The sequence below is a fragment of the Phalangium opilio genome, unplaced genomic scaffold (assembly GCF_054372755.1).
Source record: "Phalangium opilio isolate 3A_F unplaced genomic scaffold, DU_Popi_V2 ptg000329l_1, whole genome shotgun sequence".
In the NCBI taxonomy this organism is placed as follows: domain Eukaryota; kingdom Metazoa; phylum Arthropoda; class Arachnida; order Opiliones; family Phalangiidae; genus Phalangium; species Phalangium opilio.
In genome coordinates this window covers 4,290,907-4,311,997 of record NW_028324226.1, presented here as the reverse complement: position 1 = coordinate 4,311,997, position 21,091 = coordinate 4,290,907, and the positions used below count along the sequence as shown (strand labels likewise).

General features: G+C 36.3%; 3 protein-coding genes across 5 annotated transcripts; 2 read left to right on the top strand and 1 right to left on the bottom strand.

Annotated features, from left to right (window-relative positions):
- Positions 1–588: 588 nt before the first annotated feature.
- On the bottom strand, positions 589–4,042 carry Atg14 (autophagy related protein 14). 2 transcript variants are annotated; one of them, XM_089858965.1, is made up of 9 exons: positions 3,432–4,042; positions 2,674–2,736; positions 2,568–2,610; positions 2,417–2,498; positions 2,103–2,340; positions 1,738–2,040; positions 1,267–1,443; positions 970–1,183; positions 589–898 (listed from the first exon to the last, which is right to left on the bottom strand). In XM_089858965.1, the coding sequence occupies exons 1-9, from the start codon at positions 3,749–3,751 to the stop codon at positions 803–805; spliced, it is 1,536 nt and encodes a 511-aa protein (XP_089715091.1). In that variant the 5' UTR covers positions 3,752–4,042; the 3' UTR covers positions 589–802. The 2 variants fall into 2 exon arrangements, with proteins under 2 accessions (XP_089715091.1, XP_089715092.1); XM_089858966.1 differs by having other exon boundaries at positions 988–1,183; positions 3,432–4,040.
- An 868-nt stretch (positions 4,043–4,910) lies between these two features.
- Positions 4,911–9,513, top strand: LOC149610416 (REST corepressor 3-like). The gene is made up of 10 exons (XM_089858963.1): positions 4,911–5,428; positions 5,497–5,634; positions 5,710–5,924; positions 6,015–6,136; positions 6,206–6,269; positions 6,330–6,647; positions 7,239–7,374; positions 7,445–7,620; positions 7,693–7,850; positions 8,411–9,513. Exons 1-10 carry the CDS (start codon positions 5,290–5,292, stop codon positions 8,490–8,492), a joined length of 1,548 nt encoding a protein of 515 aa, XP_089715089.1. The 5' UTR covers positions 4,911–5,289; the 3' UTR covers positions 8,493–9,513.
- A 560-nt stretch (positions 9,514–10,073) lies between these two features.
- LOC149610415 (unc-112-related protein-like) lies at positions 10,074–20,805 on the top strand. 2 transcript variants are annotated; one of them, XM_089858952.1, is made up of 11 exons: positions 10,074–10,454; positions 11,017–11,172; positions 11,539–11,772; positions 11,853–12,052; positions 12,121–12,326; positions 12,441–12,543; positions 13,230–13,513; positions 13,588–13,819; positions 14,382–14,597; positions 14,792–14,938; positions 17,634–20,805. In XM_089858952.1, exons 2-11 carry the CDS (start codon positions 11,031–11,033, stop codon positions 17,928–17,930), a joined length of 2,061 nt encoding a protein of 686 aa, XP_089715078.1. In that variant the 5' UTR covers positions 10,074–10,454; positions 11,017–11,030; the 3' UTR covers positions 17,931–20,805. The 2 variants fall into 2 exon arrangements, with proteins under 2 accessions (XP_089715078.1, XP_089715077.1); XM_089858951.1 differs by having other exon boundaries at positions 10,075–10,500.
- The last annotated feature ends 286 nt before the right edge of the window (positions 20,806–21,091 follow it).

Below are 21,091 nucleotides of genomic sequence, written 5' to 3'. Positions count from 1 at the left end.
TATTTGACCTAATCTAAAATTCTAAATACTCGATACTCGAAAGACTGTTTGATACTCGATGTGAAATTTCAAATTTTTATTTTAATACTTCGACTCAGCTCGAAACCGAAAAAACGGGACTCGCAAATCACTGGTAGGATAGTAACAAGAAGTGATTTCTAGTTTATTAGGGAGAAGGTATAAGATGCCTAGGCTAAGTATTCGCGCGCCATAGTCCCAGTCCCCCTTTCAAAATACAAGGGGGGACGTAAAAGGAGGCCGGGCTATTTCGCTACACTCTCCTCAGTCGGAAAATATGATTGTAATTTTCGTCATTCGCGTCGCGCTGTCGTGAGTTTTCAAGAACCAATGAGATGCTGGTTGTAATTTAGAGGCGGGGATTAACTCCGGACCTACTATACGTTTGGACTGGAGATAAAGCCGGAAATGTGGAGGCGAATTTATACCTTCTCCCTAATAAACTAGATATCGCTTCTTGATAGTAAATTACATCATAATAGATTTTTTTCGTAACTACTGAATGAGTTTCGTTGTAAAACGTAAAGTTGTTGTTACCTCCTTGGAAATCAAAGAAACCACACAATAAAAAACGCTAAAATATCAAATTTTTATTCAGCTATCACAGACATTAAAAAATTTGTCTTATTTATATTTTTACGGAGAGGCACCATTGTGCGGTAAAAAAATTCTTTTTTTTTTTTTACGATTATTACAATTAAAAAAAAATTTCACTTAAAATTAAAAAAAAAAAAACAAAAAAAAAACGAAATTTTTGCTAGCTTCGAAAACTTGACAATTCGATCTAGCGTTGCCACCTAAATAATCCAGCAACTGAAGACATGAGACCACCTCCAATAGTGCTCGTAGTTTGAGCAGCATTTGGAACTTGTCTCGGTTGCTATAATACAAAAAAAAAATAAAAAACATTATAGAAATTAATACAGCGCGGGTCTGGAATTAATTCTTTACCAAAGACTGGGAACTAACAATTGTCGTAACACTCGTGCTACCGTGTGTCGGGACAATAAACGGTTCAAATGATGGGTCGTTGCTAACGGTTTCCCATTCATCATTGTCCAAGTGGACATCTTCCTCTTCGGATTCCGTTACGGAAAAATTAAGTTCTCTGAAAGACTGAGTCATGGCGTCTGCCAATTCGGGGCTGATATATACAGGGCCGATTCTAATGAAACGTTACCGTTAGTTGAATTTTAGGCTTTGTGAAACGGTACGAGCGGGTAAGTCAGGTGCCTAAATTTAAATTACCTTCCTAAGTCACTAGTTTCTGGGTTAAATATGTACATTAAATTTTGCAGGGTGCTTGAAGGATGCAACAGGGTGGAATCAACGTTTTGACTCAAACAGAGATGAATTATATTTATATTTAACTTGGCAACTTTAACTAAAAACTGCTCTTCCTCCATTTCAGCATTGCAGAATTCGCTAAAGAGATTTATTTAATAAGCGATATTAAATTAGCCTTATTCCTGATCAGCGCCACCTACCCATAGCGGCGACTTTGAGAACTACTGTAATCGGCAAGCCAATCAGATGTCGCTAAAATCTGGTGACGTCACTGACGGGCACTCTCGGGGTCTGACCAAAAATGACGTCACCAGATTTTAGCGACATCTGATTGGCTTGACGATTACAGTAGTTCTCAAAGTCGCCGCTATGGGTAGGTGGCGCTGATCAGGAATAAGGCTAATTGAACTCGTGACAAATTTTTCAATCTACCTATAGCACATGTTCTTTGGTAATCTAACGTCTAATAGATAAGCTAGGACAGCGACTAATTGCGAAGTATAGGTTAAAGCCGCTATTATCCGGTTGGCAGGATTGTTGTAAATGCTTTCCATCGATGGAGATTCGTGACTTTTCATGGCGGGACTCCACGATGAATAATCTGAATAATTCCAATTGGCGGGTAGTATTGCATCCAAAATTTTGTACTCCGCTTCTTGGCAGTCGGGAACTACCCAATGTTTCTTGAGAAAAGTTAGTTGTTGAGCTTCTGATGACGAATCATCATCTTCATTACTATGAATTAAAATTTTTTTAATTTTAATTTTGTTATTGAAACTTTTCCAATTTCAATCAACCTTTTGATTTTTGGTATTTTATGTACAGGAAAAATGTAACGAAGTAACAAGTTGATATTTTCTCTTTTAATTTCCTTCAGCGCTATTAAGTTATCTTCCAAAGTGGCGTTTTTCATTTTAATGCGATCCTCGTGAATAGTTTTGTATTTAATCATTTTATTAATTCTCTCCGTTGTTTTAAGTCTCCTAGCACGTTGCTCGATAATAGTTTCATTCAATTTTTTGACACTTTCTTCTCCTGTAATTATAAATTTATAACACGCTTGTTATAAAATAACGCAATGACAACTCTAGATAACTTTGTCATATCGTACTTTGGCTTATTTTAATGTTTTTTTCTTCCATGGCTAATTTTAATAATTTTATTCGTTCTTTAAGCAAAATTATAGAATTCTTCTAAAAATTTTAAAATTTTTGGGTCAATTTTTTGGAGTATAAATTTAAGGGTGGTTTCAATAATAATACCACTTCTTTGGTCGCATTCTTTTTAGTAGCTAATGTCTGAATTCTGTATCAAAAAATTAAAAATTTCTGATCATTTATCGGAGGTTGATTTTTTTGTTTACCATACCGCATAGTGTAATCATTCAGTTGTTCCTTTAAGGCATAGAACTTTAATTTTTTATCTGCAAACCTGCATAAATGAAATAATTTATAAATAAGGCATCAAAGGGGCATTCCATAGAGTGCTGTCAGAAGCGCCGGTGTGACGTCACCCATGCGGTTTTCCCATAAAGAAAAAACGGTAACTGTCATGACCGCCCATTCCTAAAGGCAGACTCGTGACGTTTAACCTTGGATCTGACGTCACAACTGACAGCACTCTATAGAGTTATCTCAGAAGCCTTAGTGTGACGTCACCCATGCTCTTTGCCCATAGAGTGCTGTCAGAAACGCCGGTGTGCCGTCACCCATGCTGTTTTCCCATAAAGAAAAAACGGTAACTGTCATGGCCGCCCATTGCTAAAGGCAGACTAGTGACGTTTAACCTTGGCTCTGACGTCACAACTGACAGCACTCTATAGAACCTAAGCGGTACCAAACATGGCCGCCAACTGTCAAAGCTATGCCCATGACGTTTTACCTAGGCATTGACGTCACAACTGAGATAGCTCTATAGAGTGCTGTCAGAAGCGCCGGTGTGACGTCACCCATGCGGTTTTCCCATAAAGAAAAAACGGTAACTGTCATGGCCGCCCATTGCTAAAGGCTGACTCGTGACGTTTAACCTTGGATCTGACGTCACAACTGACAGCACTCTTATAGGTTCGTGTCCCCATTGTGTTGAGCGAAGGTTTTCGAACGCTCTGAGAAACCCAAGTCCATTACCTCTCAGGATACTTTGCTTTGGAATGAGTGAAATTCCCTTTTTCCACGCAATCTTCACAGAAAAAGGTATGCCGTTTTCGCAAGCACAGGTGGCATTTTTTCATTGCCAAATTGAAATTGCCACTTTTTATGGAAGGTGAAGGGCTCTCGAACTCCAAATCCATATCAGTATTGGGGTCGTCATCATGATCATCCAACACATCACCCAATTTCAATTCTAATTCCAATCCCGGTGACATTTGAGATCTTACGCTAATCACCTTATATTGTTCAGATTCCTGGCTGATAATGGGAGATTCATTATCATTGAGGCCTGCCATTTGTTGTTTTAGTTTCTTTGTCTACAGCGCGACGTGTGATGAGGTTTTTGGCGTTTCGCCCAACGAAAATAGTAATTAAAGTACTAAGAAACATCGAGAATCACTCAATTCGAGATTAAATTTAATTATAATATCGTAATGAGCGTTTTTTATAAATCCTGGTTAGTACCAAAAAGTACGTAGGATCACTTTACACCATCTTATTTGTTGTTCTGTGGTGTCTCTAGCGTCAACACTGAAATTACATAACAAACGCACGTTGTGATCCCCAAAATAATCTGGAAGCCAAATGTCTGTAACGTTTTCCGAACTGCATTGAAAAGATACGTGGTTTTTACTGTTAGTATATTCTTAGAGGGCGTACACCTATTCTGTCGAGGTTACGGTCTCACTTGACACTAGTAAAATATGCTGTACAAATGCTAGGTTTCTTCATATAAGTGTTCAAATAATGTGAGCGTAAGTTGTATACGAAGGCCGAAGGATTAGAGAAGCCAGTTATAAAGGTTCCGCCTACTAATGGCTATGAAACAAAATTATTTATGTTTTTCGCTATTATTTTTAAAGAGAAAGTAAAAATTTTGTAAAAATTACACGAAAAAGTATTTATAATATTTAAATTTATAAAATTTATTTTCTTTTGGATGATATTATTATTACAGGAGTAAGTTAATATAATAGTTTCTTATTTTAAGGTGGAGTTTGGATCAATCCATAAGCCAATGAAGTTATAGAATGATAAAATTACGCAGGTTCATTGGCTGTTAACGTGGATGCAAGCTCCTCCTTTGTGATCAAACTTCCAAATCACAATTTTTATTGCAAAATTTGAACATAAACTTTAAATAAAATCCCAAAATAACAAATTTAATGGATACCTTTAATAATTGTATAAATTGTATTCAACTTTGGTTAGAAATAAATAAGAATTTTAAAAATGCTTTAGATTTAGAAAATGTGTCGTAGAAAATTATTCAAGATGTACTACTTTTTAAAACATTTTGTGAAGAATTTTGCTTTTTTTAAGTAAAACTAGAATTTCTATCAATTTTAACGAGAAATTAAGCGTAAAAATTAATATAAACCATTTAAACACATGAAAATATTTAATTAAAGCTATAACTATTTTATCTCGAGGATGGATACAGTAGAACTTTTCGAGTTCGGCTCCCTTTTTAGCCAATCGGCAGCGAGCGGCTAGTAGAAGAGCGTCGAGAATAGAAAGTGCCATGAATTACGAGAAATATATTAAGTACGATTGCGTAAATTGCTTAAAATAACTTTTAACTTATAAAGTATGCGTTTTGCAAAGTATTTAATGAACATTTAGGTTTTTTATCATTGTTTAAGAGAAACGAACTTCGATAAAGTTAAGCCTTGGCCACAATTAAAAGCTCCCTGCTTTTGAGATTATGGCTTAGTCTCGTCGCGCTCCCTAGTGTCGGCGGGAAATTTTTTTTAATTCAAACAAAGCTTAAAATATATTGTAGAAAATATTATAAGTACTTCAAAAATCGTTAATAATCCGTACCAAGCAAATGGTTTTAGCAGAAAAAGGAAGTGGTGATGATAATTGCATCAAACTTAGGGCTGGTGGGAGACGTTCCCGCGCTGCAAGCCCTAACGGAGTGCAGCTAATATCTGAAGATAGCAACGTTTCTGAAGACTCCCAGCATGGTGATTATATCAGGCTTTATTATTATTATTATTCTAAGAAAATTTTTAAATGTGAAAATTTGTCGAAGATTCAGGTATGAGAGTTGGAGACGATTATCAAGCAGTCGTTCCTGATGTTGTCTCATCAACGGAACCATGTCCAGAATTTATGCCAGAGAGGGCATTGCTTGTTTGGTCACCTTGTAATGAAATCCCAGATTCAAAATGTACAAAAGGATAAATTCTAACCCGTTACCATGAAAAAAACGAACCATAAATGATATTTAAAACTTAATTTCCAGTGGAAGAATACATTACTCTTTCTAAGGAGAAGTTTGGTTATAATGCTGAACAAGCTCTGGGAATGCTTTTTTGGCATAAATATGACGTGGATCGTGCCCTTTCTGATCTTCCAAACTTTACTCCATTTCCTGATGAATGGTCCGTGGAAGATAAAGTTCTGTTTGAACAGGCTTTTCAATTTCACGGAAAAAGCTTTCACAGAATAAGACAAATGGTTCGATCATCTTTTTGACTTTTAAGAGGCTTCAAATCATTAGAAAAGGATTTGGTTTCAAAATTAGGAAAAATTTGATTTGAATTTTAGCTGCCTGATAAATCAATTGCCAGTCTCGTTAAATATTACTACTCTTGGAAAAAAACAAGGTGTAGGACGAGTTTAATGGATCGTCAAGCTAGAAAACTCGCTAATAGTAGAGAGGAGGGCAGGTATGAGAGCGCGAGAGAGAGAAACCGTGATATCACATCACTTAAAAACTAAAATTTTAAACTTTAAAGCGATGCTGGTTCTGAAGTTCCGTCTGAAAATGAAAGTGATATGGAAAATGAAACCAAAGAATTGGTAATTGATTGAAAAAAATGTGGAAATTGGTTTGAAACCTCTAACTTCTCTTCTCAACAGAAGGAAGATGGGAATACAAAAAATCCTTGCTCAAATTGCAACACTGTTGCGACCTTATATACCTCGCCCAAAGGCAGTTTATGCCACGCTTGTATTCAGTGCTTTAGAAGAACAGGAATGTTACGTAGTCCAGGAGGACCCATTAGAAAACACGAGTCTACTTCTACGCGTCACAATCCAGTTAGAAGCAAACGTAAACCTCCAAGGGGAATGCATCTTAGCTATGATGATTTGGTGGCCATTGCTACTGGCCCTTCTAAGCAAGGAGATGCTATATTGAAAGCCATGGACTCTGAAGTTGTTTCTCTTAAGAGACAGGTACAAAATATTCTCTTACTAGTAGTTGGGTTTCAATCTTAGAAGAGACCATGTGGTCATTGTGAAAATGTTTGACCATCATGGAAAAATAATAAGGATGTAAGCATAGAATATAAATCAGAAAAATTAATTTGAAGCTAATTTGTTACCCACTAGGTGTCCCTAATATCGCTAGGTTTTTAGCGCCACCTAGTGTTAGATACAATTCAAAATGGGCTATTAGCCTATTAGCCTTATTCCTGATCAGCGCCACCTACCCATAGCGGCGACTTTGAGAACTACTGTAATCGGCAAGCCAATTAGATGTCGCTAAAATCTGGTGACGTCACTGACGAGCACTCTCGAGGTCTTACCAAAAATGACGTCACCAGATTTTGGCGACGTCTGGTTGGCTTGCCGATTACAGTAGTTCTCAAAGTCGCCTCTATGGGTAGGTGGCGCTGATCAGGAATAAGGTGTGGGAAAGAATGGGAAATGGTGTCACTAATATCGCTAGTTTTTAGCGCCATCTAGTGACAGATACACTAAATAATTCGCCATTGGTGTGGGGAAAAAAGAGGGAATACTAAAATGGTTTTAAAAAATTTGTAGGTACAAAATAACAAACAGATAATTAGCCAGTTGAAACACAAAACGTCAGCCGGTATTGATGAATTCAAACTATCAGAAGCTAATTCCCGCATAAATGCTAGATGGACTAATGATGAACTCTTATTGGCTGTTCAAGGTATTCAATTGAAAACCAGGCCCACCCTATGGGGAAAAATTTCTAATCTTGTAACTTTTCTTACAAATAGGGGTTAGGAAATATGGCCGAGACTTTAAAGCCATTGCTGAAGTCATTGGCAACAAAACGGAGGTTCACGTTCGAAGTTTCTTTGTTAATTATAGGCGGCGCTATAATCTAGATGGAGTTTTACAAGAATACGAAGCTGAATATGGGGTCTCGGATGACAAGAATGATGATAAATTGGTTAGTTTCAATCTGAAACACGTTGTATCTTTTTAAACTCAGTCATTACTTAATTTATTGGGTTTAATTTAGATGGATTGGGATCCTAGTAGCGTTGCCAGCAACTCAGCCAGCCATCCATCATCTCCAGTTTCAGCCACTCAACCACCAGCTCCGGTTTCCAAATCAACTCCATCTTCCCCCACTAGTAAAACGGTGCCCACTACTATTCACTCTACTACAAATAATAGGTATTTTATCCTCTATCTTCTATTCCTTTTTGAAAATACTGGTTAGGTTTAGCGCAGTTTTAGGCGCCAGATGGCGCCAATTTAGTTTTTTCCTGAAATCAAAATGGAGAAAGTGTGTGAAGTAGTGTTAAATTATGGTAAAGAAAGTAGTGTTTTATCAATTAATTGGTGCACGTGAAGATGATTATAGATGATGCGCTTTAACTAGCGTTTAATGTAATTAGCCTTATTCCTGATCAGCGCCACCTACCCATAGCGGCGACTTTGAGAACTACTGTAATCGTCAAGCCAACCAGATGTCGCTAAAATCTGGTGACGTCATTTTTGGTAAGACCCGAGAGTGCCCGTCAGTGACGTCACCAGATTTTGGCGACATCTGATTGGCTTGCGGATTACAGTAGTTCTCAAAGTCGCCGCTATGGGTAGGTGGCGCTGATCAGGAATAAGGCTAATTGTTTTGTAGAAATATCTTCAATAACGGCCACCAGATGGCGTAAAATCTTACTCGCGCCATCTGGTGGTCATTTTTCCCCCCATTTACTAAATTTTATTGTGTTTAGGTCTGCTCCATCAAGGACTTTGCTTCAACACTCATCTCCTTTAGTTCGTCCAACGCCTGTTCAACCTACACCAACTAATTAATTACAATATATACAAAATACTTAAATCATTCGTAATTTAAACATTCACTGATGGAGTTGAAAAAAAAAAAAAAAAAAAGGTTAAACCAAAATTTCTAGGAGATACTACAATGACATTTTTATAAATATTAGCCTTTTTCGGTTGTTTTATTTGTTTTCATTCAATTAGTTTCATAATTTACGAATATTATGAAATATTCCTCTACAATTATTCGCGTCTAATTTAACAAAATGATTTACCCAAAAAATAACGTGAAAAATGTTGAAAGTAAGACTGTGACTAAGCCTTTGTCAACAAGGCTTAATCGCTAAGACTTTGTCAGCGAGACTTAAATCGCTAAGCCTTTGTCAACGAGACTTAAATCGCTAAGCCTTTGTCAACGAGACTTAATCGCTAAGCCTTTGTCAACGAGACTTAATCGCTAAGCCTTTGTCAACGAGGCTTAACCGCTAAGGCTTTCCCAACTAGGCTTAATCAATAAGCCTTTGTCATTTAGCTTCTCTCTTGCGCCAGTCTTGGGAAAGCGATAATTGATTCTATGCTACATTAAATCTCCCGTTTTCATTTGTTTTTTGATTATTTAATAGCCAAAAAGTGCGGTGCTAAGCCTAACTCACTTTAAAGCTGTTTCTTGTATTAAAATATGTTTCAGACTTGATTTTGAATTGGGTTAAAAATATAAAATGATTTCCTTAAAATTGTGAAAAATTTCTAATGGAAATTGAGCCTTAATATTACTTAGGCTGTCAAATTTAGATTTAATTAAGGGGGCTGCAGTTTAGTGCCACAATATTAGCTTAATTAATATTGAAAAATCATTTGTAAGTTTCATAAAATTTCTTTCATTCTCCCCCCCCCCCCCCCCCCAAAAAAAGAAAACCTTGCAAGCATGATTTGGAGGTTTATTCAATTAGGAGACTATAACTAAATAATTTAGTTTTACACTAAGTATTTAAATGATGTGAAAAATATTTAGTGAAATGATATTCTAAGTTTGAATAAAATTCAGTTAATCGTGAAATTTGTTCCAATTTTTTGCGTAATTTTCATTTTCCATATCGCCAAAATGGCAAAATCAATGAGATAGATAGAGTTCCAATTCAAATCGGCTTACCGCGAAACACATTGCTTTTATCAAGCAAGTTTATCAAAACATGACAGCGCCATCTGTGAGCCTCTAGCGGAACTAATTACAACTTTTACTTGTTTATTTGCAATCAGAAACATCGTTATGATTTTTATTTCATCTATTTATTAGATTAAAAAGGACTAGAGTTTTCATTATTTTACTTGCGTATTTAATTTAACACGTTTAAAAACTATCTTGACAACTTGTTACACAGATTATAGCAGCAGACGGTAATAAAATAGTTCTTAGGGTGGCGCCACCCGTATTTGATAAAGATTCATGCTCGACAAAAGGTGTATTGCGATTTGCGAAACGTCGATCTCGAGATCTCACGTTGTGACTCTAGGTTTAATATATATATTCTATCTCATTGGGCAAAATTCGCGCGACCTAATAATTCTAATTTGGCGGGAAAAAAAACCCACGTGAAAGGGGGAGGTTTGAATTTTGCGGGTGGGTGTGTGACGTCACCTTAGGTCTTTACCATTTTTGGAAGGGAGATGAATCGTGAACTGCAGTTGGTTGCGTAATATAGTTTCACGCCCCCCTCATTACATTTTTTTTTCCAGTCGACGGATTTCTCGCGAACCCTTTGTAAAGTTCCCGGAAGTTGTGTTACGCTAGGTGAATAATGACTACAGTTATTAATTGACTCAGAATTTTTAATAAGAAACGGATAATCTGTCGTTTTAATGATGGATAACTTGGTATATTGATTTCGTTGGATTTTACATTGTGTTTAAGGATAGTAAAATCGCGTCCTGAAGCCAACTCATCACAATTGTCCAAGGCTTACTGTGTAAAGTTAAAGTTCAGCCTTCAAGGAACAGAAGGTGTGGCGCATTTTTTTTAAATTTTTCACTGCAATATCATTTTTAGGTAACTATTAATATTTTTACGTGTTTTGTGCCAAACTTGCACTTTTTTTGCTTATTTTGTGTTTTATTCAACATTTGCACGCCTAATTAGAAAAATTTTATTATCTGTCACCTGTTTTTGGTCATGTTTGCGGAGCAGCTGTGGTTTATCGTTTTTTTAGTTATTTGAGTGGAGCCTCCAGATTTCCGTTGATTTTAAGATGCTTTCGGTCTTAGTGATTGTTAAGAGCTGTCTTTATTATATTCCATACCACTGAGGGTGGTCCATTAGGAGATATCCCCACTATCTAGAACCCTATAAGGTAGTTTATAGTTTATGCACTGTCAAATAACGTAAGTTTTCTCCCACACCCTTGTAAATGAGATAAATTTACTGGAATAGTCTTACCATATTTGTCTTGAAAGTCATATAATCTGCTTCTTTATCTTATCTATTATTTGGAGTGGTATATGATTTAATGACTTCCTTTACCTTCATTATAACTTTGTACTTGGTGGTATGAATTTGTTGTTTCAGGATAATTGTTAGTGATGATTTCCGATGGTTACTTAGTTGGAGATGGCTCCTGGGAGCTTAGTATCCTAGTGACAGATTTAAAGACCGAGAGGGCATTAAGGGTTAAAGGTGACCTCCATATTGGTGGGGTTATGTTGAAATTAGTAGAAGATCTAGGTCAGTTATTTTTAATTTTAAGAGTAGAAATGGATTGCAAAAGTATCTTATGTTAATTAAGAGATTTGAAGTCATTGTAATCTCCAAAGTATTTGTTAGGAATGACTACGTAACAAACAGTTCAAAAGTGAATAAATAGAGCTATCTCAGTTGTGACGCCAGTGTCAAGGTAAAACGTCACGGGCTAAGCTTTGACAGTGGGCAGCCATGTTTGGTACCGCTTTGGTTATATGGGCGAATAGCATGGGTGACGTCACACTAAAACATCTGAGATAGCTCTATAGCCAATGTTCTTTTTGCAAACCATTTCTATATACATTATCATAATATGAAAAGTACATTAAAATCTAATGAAATATGAAATAGATGTAGCAATTGATTGGTCAGATCACGCCTTATGGTGGCCTGATAGAAATATCTGGCTGAACCGCACAAGATCAACTTTAGATCAATGCGGTGTCCAGGCTGATGCCCTTTTACATTTTACCCCCATGCACAAAACTCTGCACCTTCAACTTCCCGATTTGAGGTTTATCGATGTTAAAGCTGATTTTTCTGTAAAAACCTTTCACGCTGTTGTCAATCTTGCCAGAGATTTGGGTAATTTTAAAAAAAAATATTACTATATTATTGAAAGTTTCCAACCCAACCTCGGAGAACTTAACTATAACTTCTTATAGGTATTAGGCACCCTGAAGAATTATCCCTATGTCGCCCACTTTCCCAAGATCACTTAAAGAGAAATTATAGAGGAATAGGTTGCAGTCCACGTCAGCGACCGAAAGATAGTACAGGGTCTCACGGAACTCTTACAATCAACCCTGTTGGTACTCCAGACAAAAATGCGGTTGATGGGACAAATAATACTCCACTCAGCAGTGTCAGTATATATTTACAACAATATTTAATGCAATACGACATTATGACCTTTTAACCTTCTTATTTTAGCCATGGAATTCAAACCAGAGTTACAATTCTACTTCCAATACCAGTTTCAATGGATCATCTCCATTTCACAGTTTCTCGTTAGATAATAGTTTTGGTACCCAAGAAGCTCCACCGTTGGCTATGAGTCCGAAAACACCCTCTGAAGAATCCCGTCAAACTCTTTTACGACCCAAATCTTTAATAGAAAGAGCTCGACTTAATAGCGGGTGTGTATTAAATTAATTAGATAATGAAGTAATTAGTAATTACGCGTTATGGTAATTACTGTTCTACTTGGCCTTGTCTAACGATAATGACTTTTGTGTCCCATATAATTCCAGATGGCTCGATTCCTCCCTCTCGTTAATGGAACAAGATGTTCGCGAGTTTGATACACTCCTTTTAAGGTTAAAGTTCTATTCGTTCTACGATTTGAACCCCAAGGTATATTATCATAAGTTTATAATGCAGGGTTGACGTAAGTCTGCGCGGGGGCTTCCCTTAAAGGGAGGGTGAAGTAGAAAATCAAGTGATTTTTTATCGATTCTTCTACTAATTATAAGACTAGCCTGCATAGTCTAATATTCAGGAAATACAGTCTCCGAATGATTTTAAAATTCAAATTAGGTTCAGATTTTAAGGATAATTTTAAATAAGCCCCTCCGACCAATCGCGTAACGCCCTGCCTTTTTGTTAACAAAATTCTCGTGGCACGTTCCGTGTCGATTGAAATTTAGGGCGAGATTTGATAAAATTAGGCGCGCGACGTGATAATCGTGGCGCGAGACATGGAGCATGCGTGCCACGAGAATTTTGTTAACAAAAAGGCAGGGTGTTACGCGATTGGCCGGCAGTCCTTGTTTAAAATTATCCTTAAAATCTGAAGCTAATTTGAATTTTAAAATCATTCGGAGCTGGTATTTCCTGAATGTTTCACTATATGCAGACTGGTCTTATAATTTGTCGAAGAATCCATAAAAAATCACTTGATTTTCTACTTCACCCTCCCTTTAAAGTTTATAAATCAGATTTTGAGGCTCCCTTGTTGCATACTTACGCAATCTTGCGAAATTATGACGTAAATTACCCCAAAAAAGCAGAGAAATTAATTAAAAATCATTTAAATTTAGTGTGACGCTGTCAGAATCAACCAAATTTACGAACAGGCCAAATGGTCACTGTTGACGGAAGAAATTGATTGCACTGAAGAAGAAATGATGTTATTTGGTGCCTTGCAGCTGCAAGTTAATTTGCAGTCGGATATCCCTCAAACAAATTACAACAATGAAGAAGATGATGACATTGAAGCCGCTCTCAATGACCTTCAGGTCACCTTGGAAGGAAGCAGTCTTAATAATGGCACAGGGGACATCACTAGTGTCCCGGAATTAGCCGGATATTTACAATTCATGAAGTATAACCTTCAATTTAAGCAGATTTTGTTCGTTTGTTTGAAATTCTGATACACGAACTTTATATTTTGTACAGACCCAAGAAGTTTACTTTGAAAGGATTCAAACGGTGCTATTTTACGTTCAAAGACACTCAGTTGGCTATCTATAAGAATAAAGACAGTAGTGGGGGTCAACCGAATCAAATGATTGCGCTTAAAGGTTGCGAAGTTACTCCCGATGTTAATCTCTCTCAGTCCAAATACGGGATTCGTTTGGAAGCTCCCAGTCATGATGGAATGAATGAATATTGGTTGAGATGCGATTCGGTAAGTTTTTTAAAAGAGGAGAACAGTGGTGTGCGAGTCCCGTTTTTTCGGTTTCGAGTCCGAGTCCGAGTATCGAAACTAATTTCTTATCGAGTATCGAGCCGAGTCTCAAAAATACTTTCGAGTATCGAGTATTTAGATAGGTCAAATTTTAGTTCTTTCGAGTAATTAATTATCGAGTCTCAAATATTGACTTGTCGAGCAGCAATTTTGTAAATTTCTTGAAAATAACGAAGATTTTCAATTATCTAATATCTAACTAGTTCAAAAAGATTGTTAGTGATCAATTAAACATTGAACAGGTGATTTTCAAAATAAATGATCATGAACTCATCGTCTGCTATAGTTGTAAGCCTCGGACTCGAGTATTTGTCGAGTATTTAAAATGTTAAAAAGCTACTCGAATCTGTCTCGAGTATCTCAATGTGTTGTTATCGAGTATCGAGTCGAGTACTCGGCTCGATACTCGAACCGAGTACTCGCACACCCCTGGAGGAGAACCAAACTTTAGTTATTTTAAGTAACTTTTAATTTTAAATGATTTTTAATTAATTTATTCTAGGAAGAGCAATATGCTAAGTGGATGGCTGCGTGTCGTTTAGCTGCCAAAGGGAAAACCATGGCTGATAGTTCTTACGAAGCCGAAGTAAAATCTATTTTGGATTTCTTAGCCATGCAACATCCTGCTCCGGCGCCGGCTCTTAACCCTTTTAGTATTCAGATTGCTCCTGAAGATTTTGTGGCGCCTAGATTTCTGAAAAAGATGAAATCCAATAAGGTATTTATAAAATTTTACCGAAATTTAATGTACCTACGTACTTTTCTCTGTTGTTGTTAAAGAAAAACGCGTGTTACCAATACATACATTTTCTCATTCTTTTAATATCTGATATTATAATTATTATTTATTATTTTGTCTTTCTTCCTCTTCTTCTTCTTCTCCTCTTTCTTTTTTCTCTTAATTCATATTAGATAACTCATCGCATCTTGGAGGCACACGCTAATGTCAAAGATCTTAATTTAATTGACGCGAAATTGAGTTACATTAAAGCCTGGCAAGCCCTTCCCGAATACGGAGTTTCATTTTTTGTCGTCAGATTTGCAAATGGAAAGAAAGAGGTAATATTTTAAATTTATTTATTATTATTAATCATCGTGTGATGTTGGTTAGGGTTTAGTTTAGTTACTTTTAGATGTAGATGACCAGGAGCTACATAATGTTAATAATTTAAATTATATTATTAGCATTTTTCATGATAGTATGCAATTTAGTATTTATATAGTCAACTGTATTTTATGTCTTCTTTTGTTTAAACCTAAACCCGATAATGCTCCTCATAAGTATGGGTCTTCTGTAAGCTTAGACCTTTGGTGTTGGTGCTTGACGTGGCAACGCGTCGCCCCCTTCAACAGTACAATGCAGTGGGTCTTCTGTATGGGGTATATAGAGCTATTTCAGAGGGGGTAATGGCTACGTCACCAATGCTATTTGCCCATAGAGAAAACCCTCACAAAATGTCCGCCCTACACTCAAAGGCCGGCCCAATTTTCGTAGCAGACGAAATTTTTCCCCCACTGAAATAGCTCTATATCTGTTCACGACAGACTGTTGCGCCATATTCCTTAAAACAGATTGGTATGATTCTTGAGTAGAGTCGGGTAACATGTAGAGACGAACATGAAGATCACTGTAGATCGTGATATCGGTTTTTGGCAAATTCGCCACCAGGTGGCGCCACTCTATGAGAAATACACTTCCAATAGACGCCCCTCTTTTGGGTTGAGACAGGGTTTGTGTATAGATGATGATCACTCTGTAGGTTACAATTTCCGTCTCAGACAAATCCGCCACCAGATGGCGCCTTTAAACTGCCAAGAAACGCCCCTCTACACTTTTGTAAATGATACCATAAGGTTATAAGATAGTTCCATAAGTATGACACGACCTATTCTTCGTAATGCTAGAGACTTACAGAGAGCTAGATCAAGAACGACAAGCGAGAATTGACTATACGCGGTTTTGCAGTCCATCTTATTATTTATTCTGTACTAAGAAGTTTTCAGCCCTTTCTTATATAGAGTATTATGGGGTTATGTTAAAATAATAGAGAGCTAAGTGGTTTGAAACGAGTTATAACTCTCCTCTCTCTACTTATCTTTAGTTTTCAAAGAAATTAATAAAAAAAAAAGATGGCTATCTTAAACCACTCTTTACCTCTAGTCAATACATTTTTTTTAACTTAATAGTTAATACCAAGAAGTGATATCTAGTTTACAAGGGAGATGGTGTAAGATGCCTAAGTATTCGCGCGCCATAGTCCCAGTCCCCCTTTCAAAATACAAGGGGGGGGGGGACGTAAAAGGAGGCCGGGCTATTTCGCCTCTCCTCAGTCGGAAAATATGATTGTAATTTTCGTCATTCACGTCGCGCTGACGTGAGTTTTCAAGAACCAATGAGATGCTGGTTGTAATTTAGAGGCGGGGATTAACTCCAGACCTACGTTTGGACTGGAGATAAAGCTAGAAATGTGGCTAATTTATACCTTCTCCCTAATAAACTAGATATCGCTTCTTGTTAATACTGATACTTTGTCTAATCAAAGTTGATAAATGAGTTTGAAATTTTTTTATGGGACGTTTACTAGATTCAGAGTTCAGGCCTATAAGTTTTTGTTGGTTATAAGGACCACATTGTAGCTATATTCTATCGTAAATTCATAAGATATGTTCCATAAGTTTGTCCCTGGTTACAAACTGGAGCTTTTCATTAAGTGACGTTGGTGAAACACGTCAGAGATCCTCGTAAAATGACGCCTGGCTCTGGGGCTTAGTACAGACTAAAGAGGAAGACAGACTGCAAAACCGCGCGTAGTCAATTCTCGTGTTGTTCTCGAACTAGCTCGAGCTCTAATTCTTTAGCGTTACAAAGTATAGGAAGCGCCATACTTATGAAACATATCTTATAAACTTATGATTCTATATACTTAGGAATTACTTGTTTATCAGCCTATTCTGGTTATAGTGGTTAAAAAAATGTGTTTTAGTTTTGTTCAAGAGCGGTCCGCACATTAGAACAAAACTGGGCAGTATAATACTACTTATAATACAGGCATTCCAAACTGCTCTTGAACCAGCTAGCAGTATTGAGGATTTTGAAGATGGCTTAGGAGAGCACTATATAGTATAGATTGTCATTTGATCATTGCGATTTTAATTAGTACTTCATATCTTTATTAAGTAAAGTTTATTCGGCCCTTTTTCACTTTTCGAGAAAAAAAAACTCGAAATTTTTTCTTATAATTTCAAAAAAAAGGTGCAGGCTTAAAATATTTATTTTCCTATACTGTATATCATCAAGAAGTGATATCTAGTTTATTAGGGAGAAGGTATAAGATGCCCAAGTATTCGCGCGCCATAGTCCCAGTCCCCCTTTCAAAATACAAGAGGGGGAGGTAAAAGGACGGCGGGCTATTTCGCCTCTCCTCAGTCGGAAAATATGATTGTAATTTTCGTCATTCGCGTCGCGCTGACGTGAATTTTCAAGAACCAATGAGATGCTGTTTGTAATTTAGAGGCGGGGATTAACTCCGGACCTACTATACGTTTGGACAGGAGATAAAGCTGGATATGAGGCGAATTTATACCTTCTCCCTAGTAAACTAGATATCGCTTCTTGATATCATATAAAATAATGAATACTGCTAATTGAAAGTATCCAACTACAAAGTTTTCTAACAGGACCCTACACGCTGTCCATTTTTTTATCACGTATTGTTTAACTGACCCAATTTGGGCGTATTTTGATGACTTTTAGGAACTTTTGGGCATTGCGTTCAACCGCCTGATGCGTATGGAATTGAGTACGGGTGACCATATTAAAACATGGCGTTTCAACACCATGAAAGCTTGGAATATTAATTGGGAGGTGAAAGAAATGAGGGTGCAATTTGAAGAGAATAATGAAAACGTGGCCTTTGCCGTTCTCAGCGCTGATTGCAAAATAGTTCACGAATTTATTGGGGGTTATATTTTCCTCTCCATGCGATCTAAGGATCAAAATCAAACCTTGAATGAAGAGATGTTTCATAAACTAACAGGAGGTTGGCTTTGATTGGCCTATTTTTGTTTTTATTTTCTTGTTTTTTTTTTCTTTTTTTCTTGAACAGTGGGCGGGTGCAAAAAAAGTATGTCACTGATACGATTTTAAAATATAATCAAAAACGTTCATTGTTAGTTCATGTTTTAATTTAGAATTAAGCAAATGCTAACCTCAGGAGTCATTAATTTTGCATAAAATATTAGAAATAGATTTAACGTGTTAAATAATCCGACAAATCATATGGTTTTAAACTCTTTTTTTTTTTTTTTTTTTTTTGACAAAAGCATATTTCATTTTTTGCTCGTTTTCCTTATTAAGACTTAAGTGTAGTTTATTACTCCATTTTGTGGGTTTGTTTGCTTTTATTTAATTGGCTCTGTTACCTTCAAAAACGTTTTTAAGTTGTCGTTACGGCTTAGTTTAAAAAGGCATAACAACAACAATAATTTCCAGTAAGTTTTGAGCCTATTACGCGTTGCGTTATTGTTTTTATGTTTGCCAGGGCCGTTGAGAGAGTGTGTGGGCCCCCGGGAAAAATGAGAAAATCACGGGCCCCCCTCAAGACAGCCCTACACGTGTCTCGGGCCCCTAGAAGGTGCGAACCCCGGGAAACTGACACAATTGCCCCACTCTCTCGACAGCCTTGATGTTTGAATTAGAAGCCTATGATATTAGTTACCCCTAATCTAACAATAAACATATGAAAGCGGTGTCATTTCAGCTCTGAATACAAAGTATTCTTTCACCTGTTTTCAAGTTATGTAAGGTAATGTAATGTAATGTTAGGTTAGGTTAGAGGATAGTAATCGAAACAATCCCCCCCTCTACATTCTTCTGGGAGAAAACAGCGATTTATTGAAGGTAAACAAATTAAAAGCGTGTACCTTAAAGGGGCTGGCCGGAGCTGTTGGGGTGAATGGGGGGTCAAACTGTTGGTTAGCATATTGCTTACCCGCCCACCGCGACGGTGGCGCCATTTCTTATGGCCAAAGAGCTGGGTGTTTTCCCCCTGAACTAAGGGCGGACTTCACCCCAACAGCGCTGGTTAGCCCCTTTAAGCTAAAGGTATAGATAATAACGTGAACTGTATTGTACAGCATTTTTTCTTCTGTATATTTTTCAACCCCTCTGACCAATTGATGAATATATATTATAAATGTACACAAACAAACAAAAACAACACCATATTAATACCATACCATTTTAAAAATATTAATTATTATACATTTAACAAAGGTTTAGTCGTGATTAACTTAATTAATTAATGAAATGATGGCTTTAATTTAGAATTAGTAGAAACGTAGTTAGTTAGAAGAAAGAAATAAAATATTAGATAGTATATTATTAACAGTGACCAAAAATGATGGTGGGTGCAGGAAAAGGTGGTCAAAAAAATGTATTATAAATATTTTTAAAGATGATGAATTTTTCAGGTTAATATTATTGTTAACCCGTGTATAAATGAGAGGTAAGCATTTTACGCTACAAAGGTTTTATTGCACATTGTGCCTTGATATTATATCATTACGTAGTTGTTAAAAAAAAACCATTAAAGGGAGGGTGAAGTAGAAAATCAAGTAATTTTTTTATCGATTCTTCTACCAATTATAAGACCAGCCTGCATAGTGAAACATTCAGGAAATACCAGCTCCGAATGATTTTAATATTCAAATTAGGTTCAGATTTTAAGGATAATTTTAAACAAGGACCGCCGACCAATCGCGTAACGCCCTGCCTTTATATTAACAAAATTCTCGTGGCACGCATGCTCCGTGTCGAATGAAATTTATCACTAGATTTGATAAAACTAGGCGCGCGACGTGACAATCGTGGCGCGAGACATGGAGCATGCGTCCCACGAGAATTTTGTTAACAAAAAGGCAGGGCGTTACGCGATTGGTCGGAGGGGTTTATTTCAAATTATCCTTAAAATCTGAACCTAATTTGAATTTTAAAATCATTCGGGAGTATTTTCTGAATGTTTCACTATGCAGACTGGTCTTAAAATTGGTAGAAGAATCGATAGAAAAAAATCACTTGATTTTCTACTTCACCCAGCTCCCATTAAACAATATACTTATAAGCCCCTTTTTAAGTTTTAACCGAAAGTAATCTCATAGAATTTCGTTATGTTAATTAATTTAGTTTAACACTAATTAGGTAGTGTTTAATACCTGATTTTGATTAAGATTTATTCTTAACGGGTCTTTGTAGTTTTAATCTTAATTTTTTTGGGTGTTTTGAACTTTGAAGCATTTACTATTCTTCAAATAATTTGATATGACAATATGTACACTTTTTAGAGGTTTTATTTTTTCTTGTTTTTCATAAAAAAAACAAAAACAAAAACAAATGTAGCTGTGCCAAAATCTTATGACAAATTGAAAGTACATCCGTGGAGTAATAATTAATTATTCATTGGGATTAAAGGCTCTGTTTTCCAAATAGAAGCATTACATCTCGATCCTTATTAATTCATGGGTGTATTCCTCTAAAGATATTTTGCTAAAAAAATTGTTTACGCATTATTGGATAAATATTTGCGCTAATAGACTCGTTTATAATATGAAAAACTTGGCTTATACAAATTGAATGTTGATACTTTTTGAGATAAACTCGAATAAACGTTACAGGAACATCATTTTAGAGAAAGCTTAATGATGAATATGGGTACAAAAGAGTAGAATAAAAACTAATTCGAAAAATACGTTTTTTGCGGAACTGTACATAACAATTAATGCCTATCTTAACTATTTTATTAATGATGGTCTATGAAAAAAAATATTTAAAAAGTTTGTTATGAATTTATCATTATAATTAAATGTTTTCTTCTGTATTAAAGAAATTATAGCGTAATAAAATGAGTCCAACATTTAGGATCTTCGGAGGAAGTTGTTTATTTTTATTAAAAAATTATAATTAACAGCGTGGTTGCCAGCTTGTTTATTGCGGCACGGACTTGTCACGTGCGTATTTCGCGCCTTAAATTTAAAGCTCCGCCGGCAATCAGCTGGAGGAAGTGACGTAGTGGTTTTTTGCCGGACTACCGGTCTCCTTTCGGTGCTATTCTCAGTGAACAGACTTTGAAGGTAAATACGTCCAAAAATTACTTAGAATAACGCCAATTCGTTGATTCAGTCGGCATAAGAATGTTGGCTTTTTATTTTTAATAG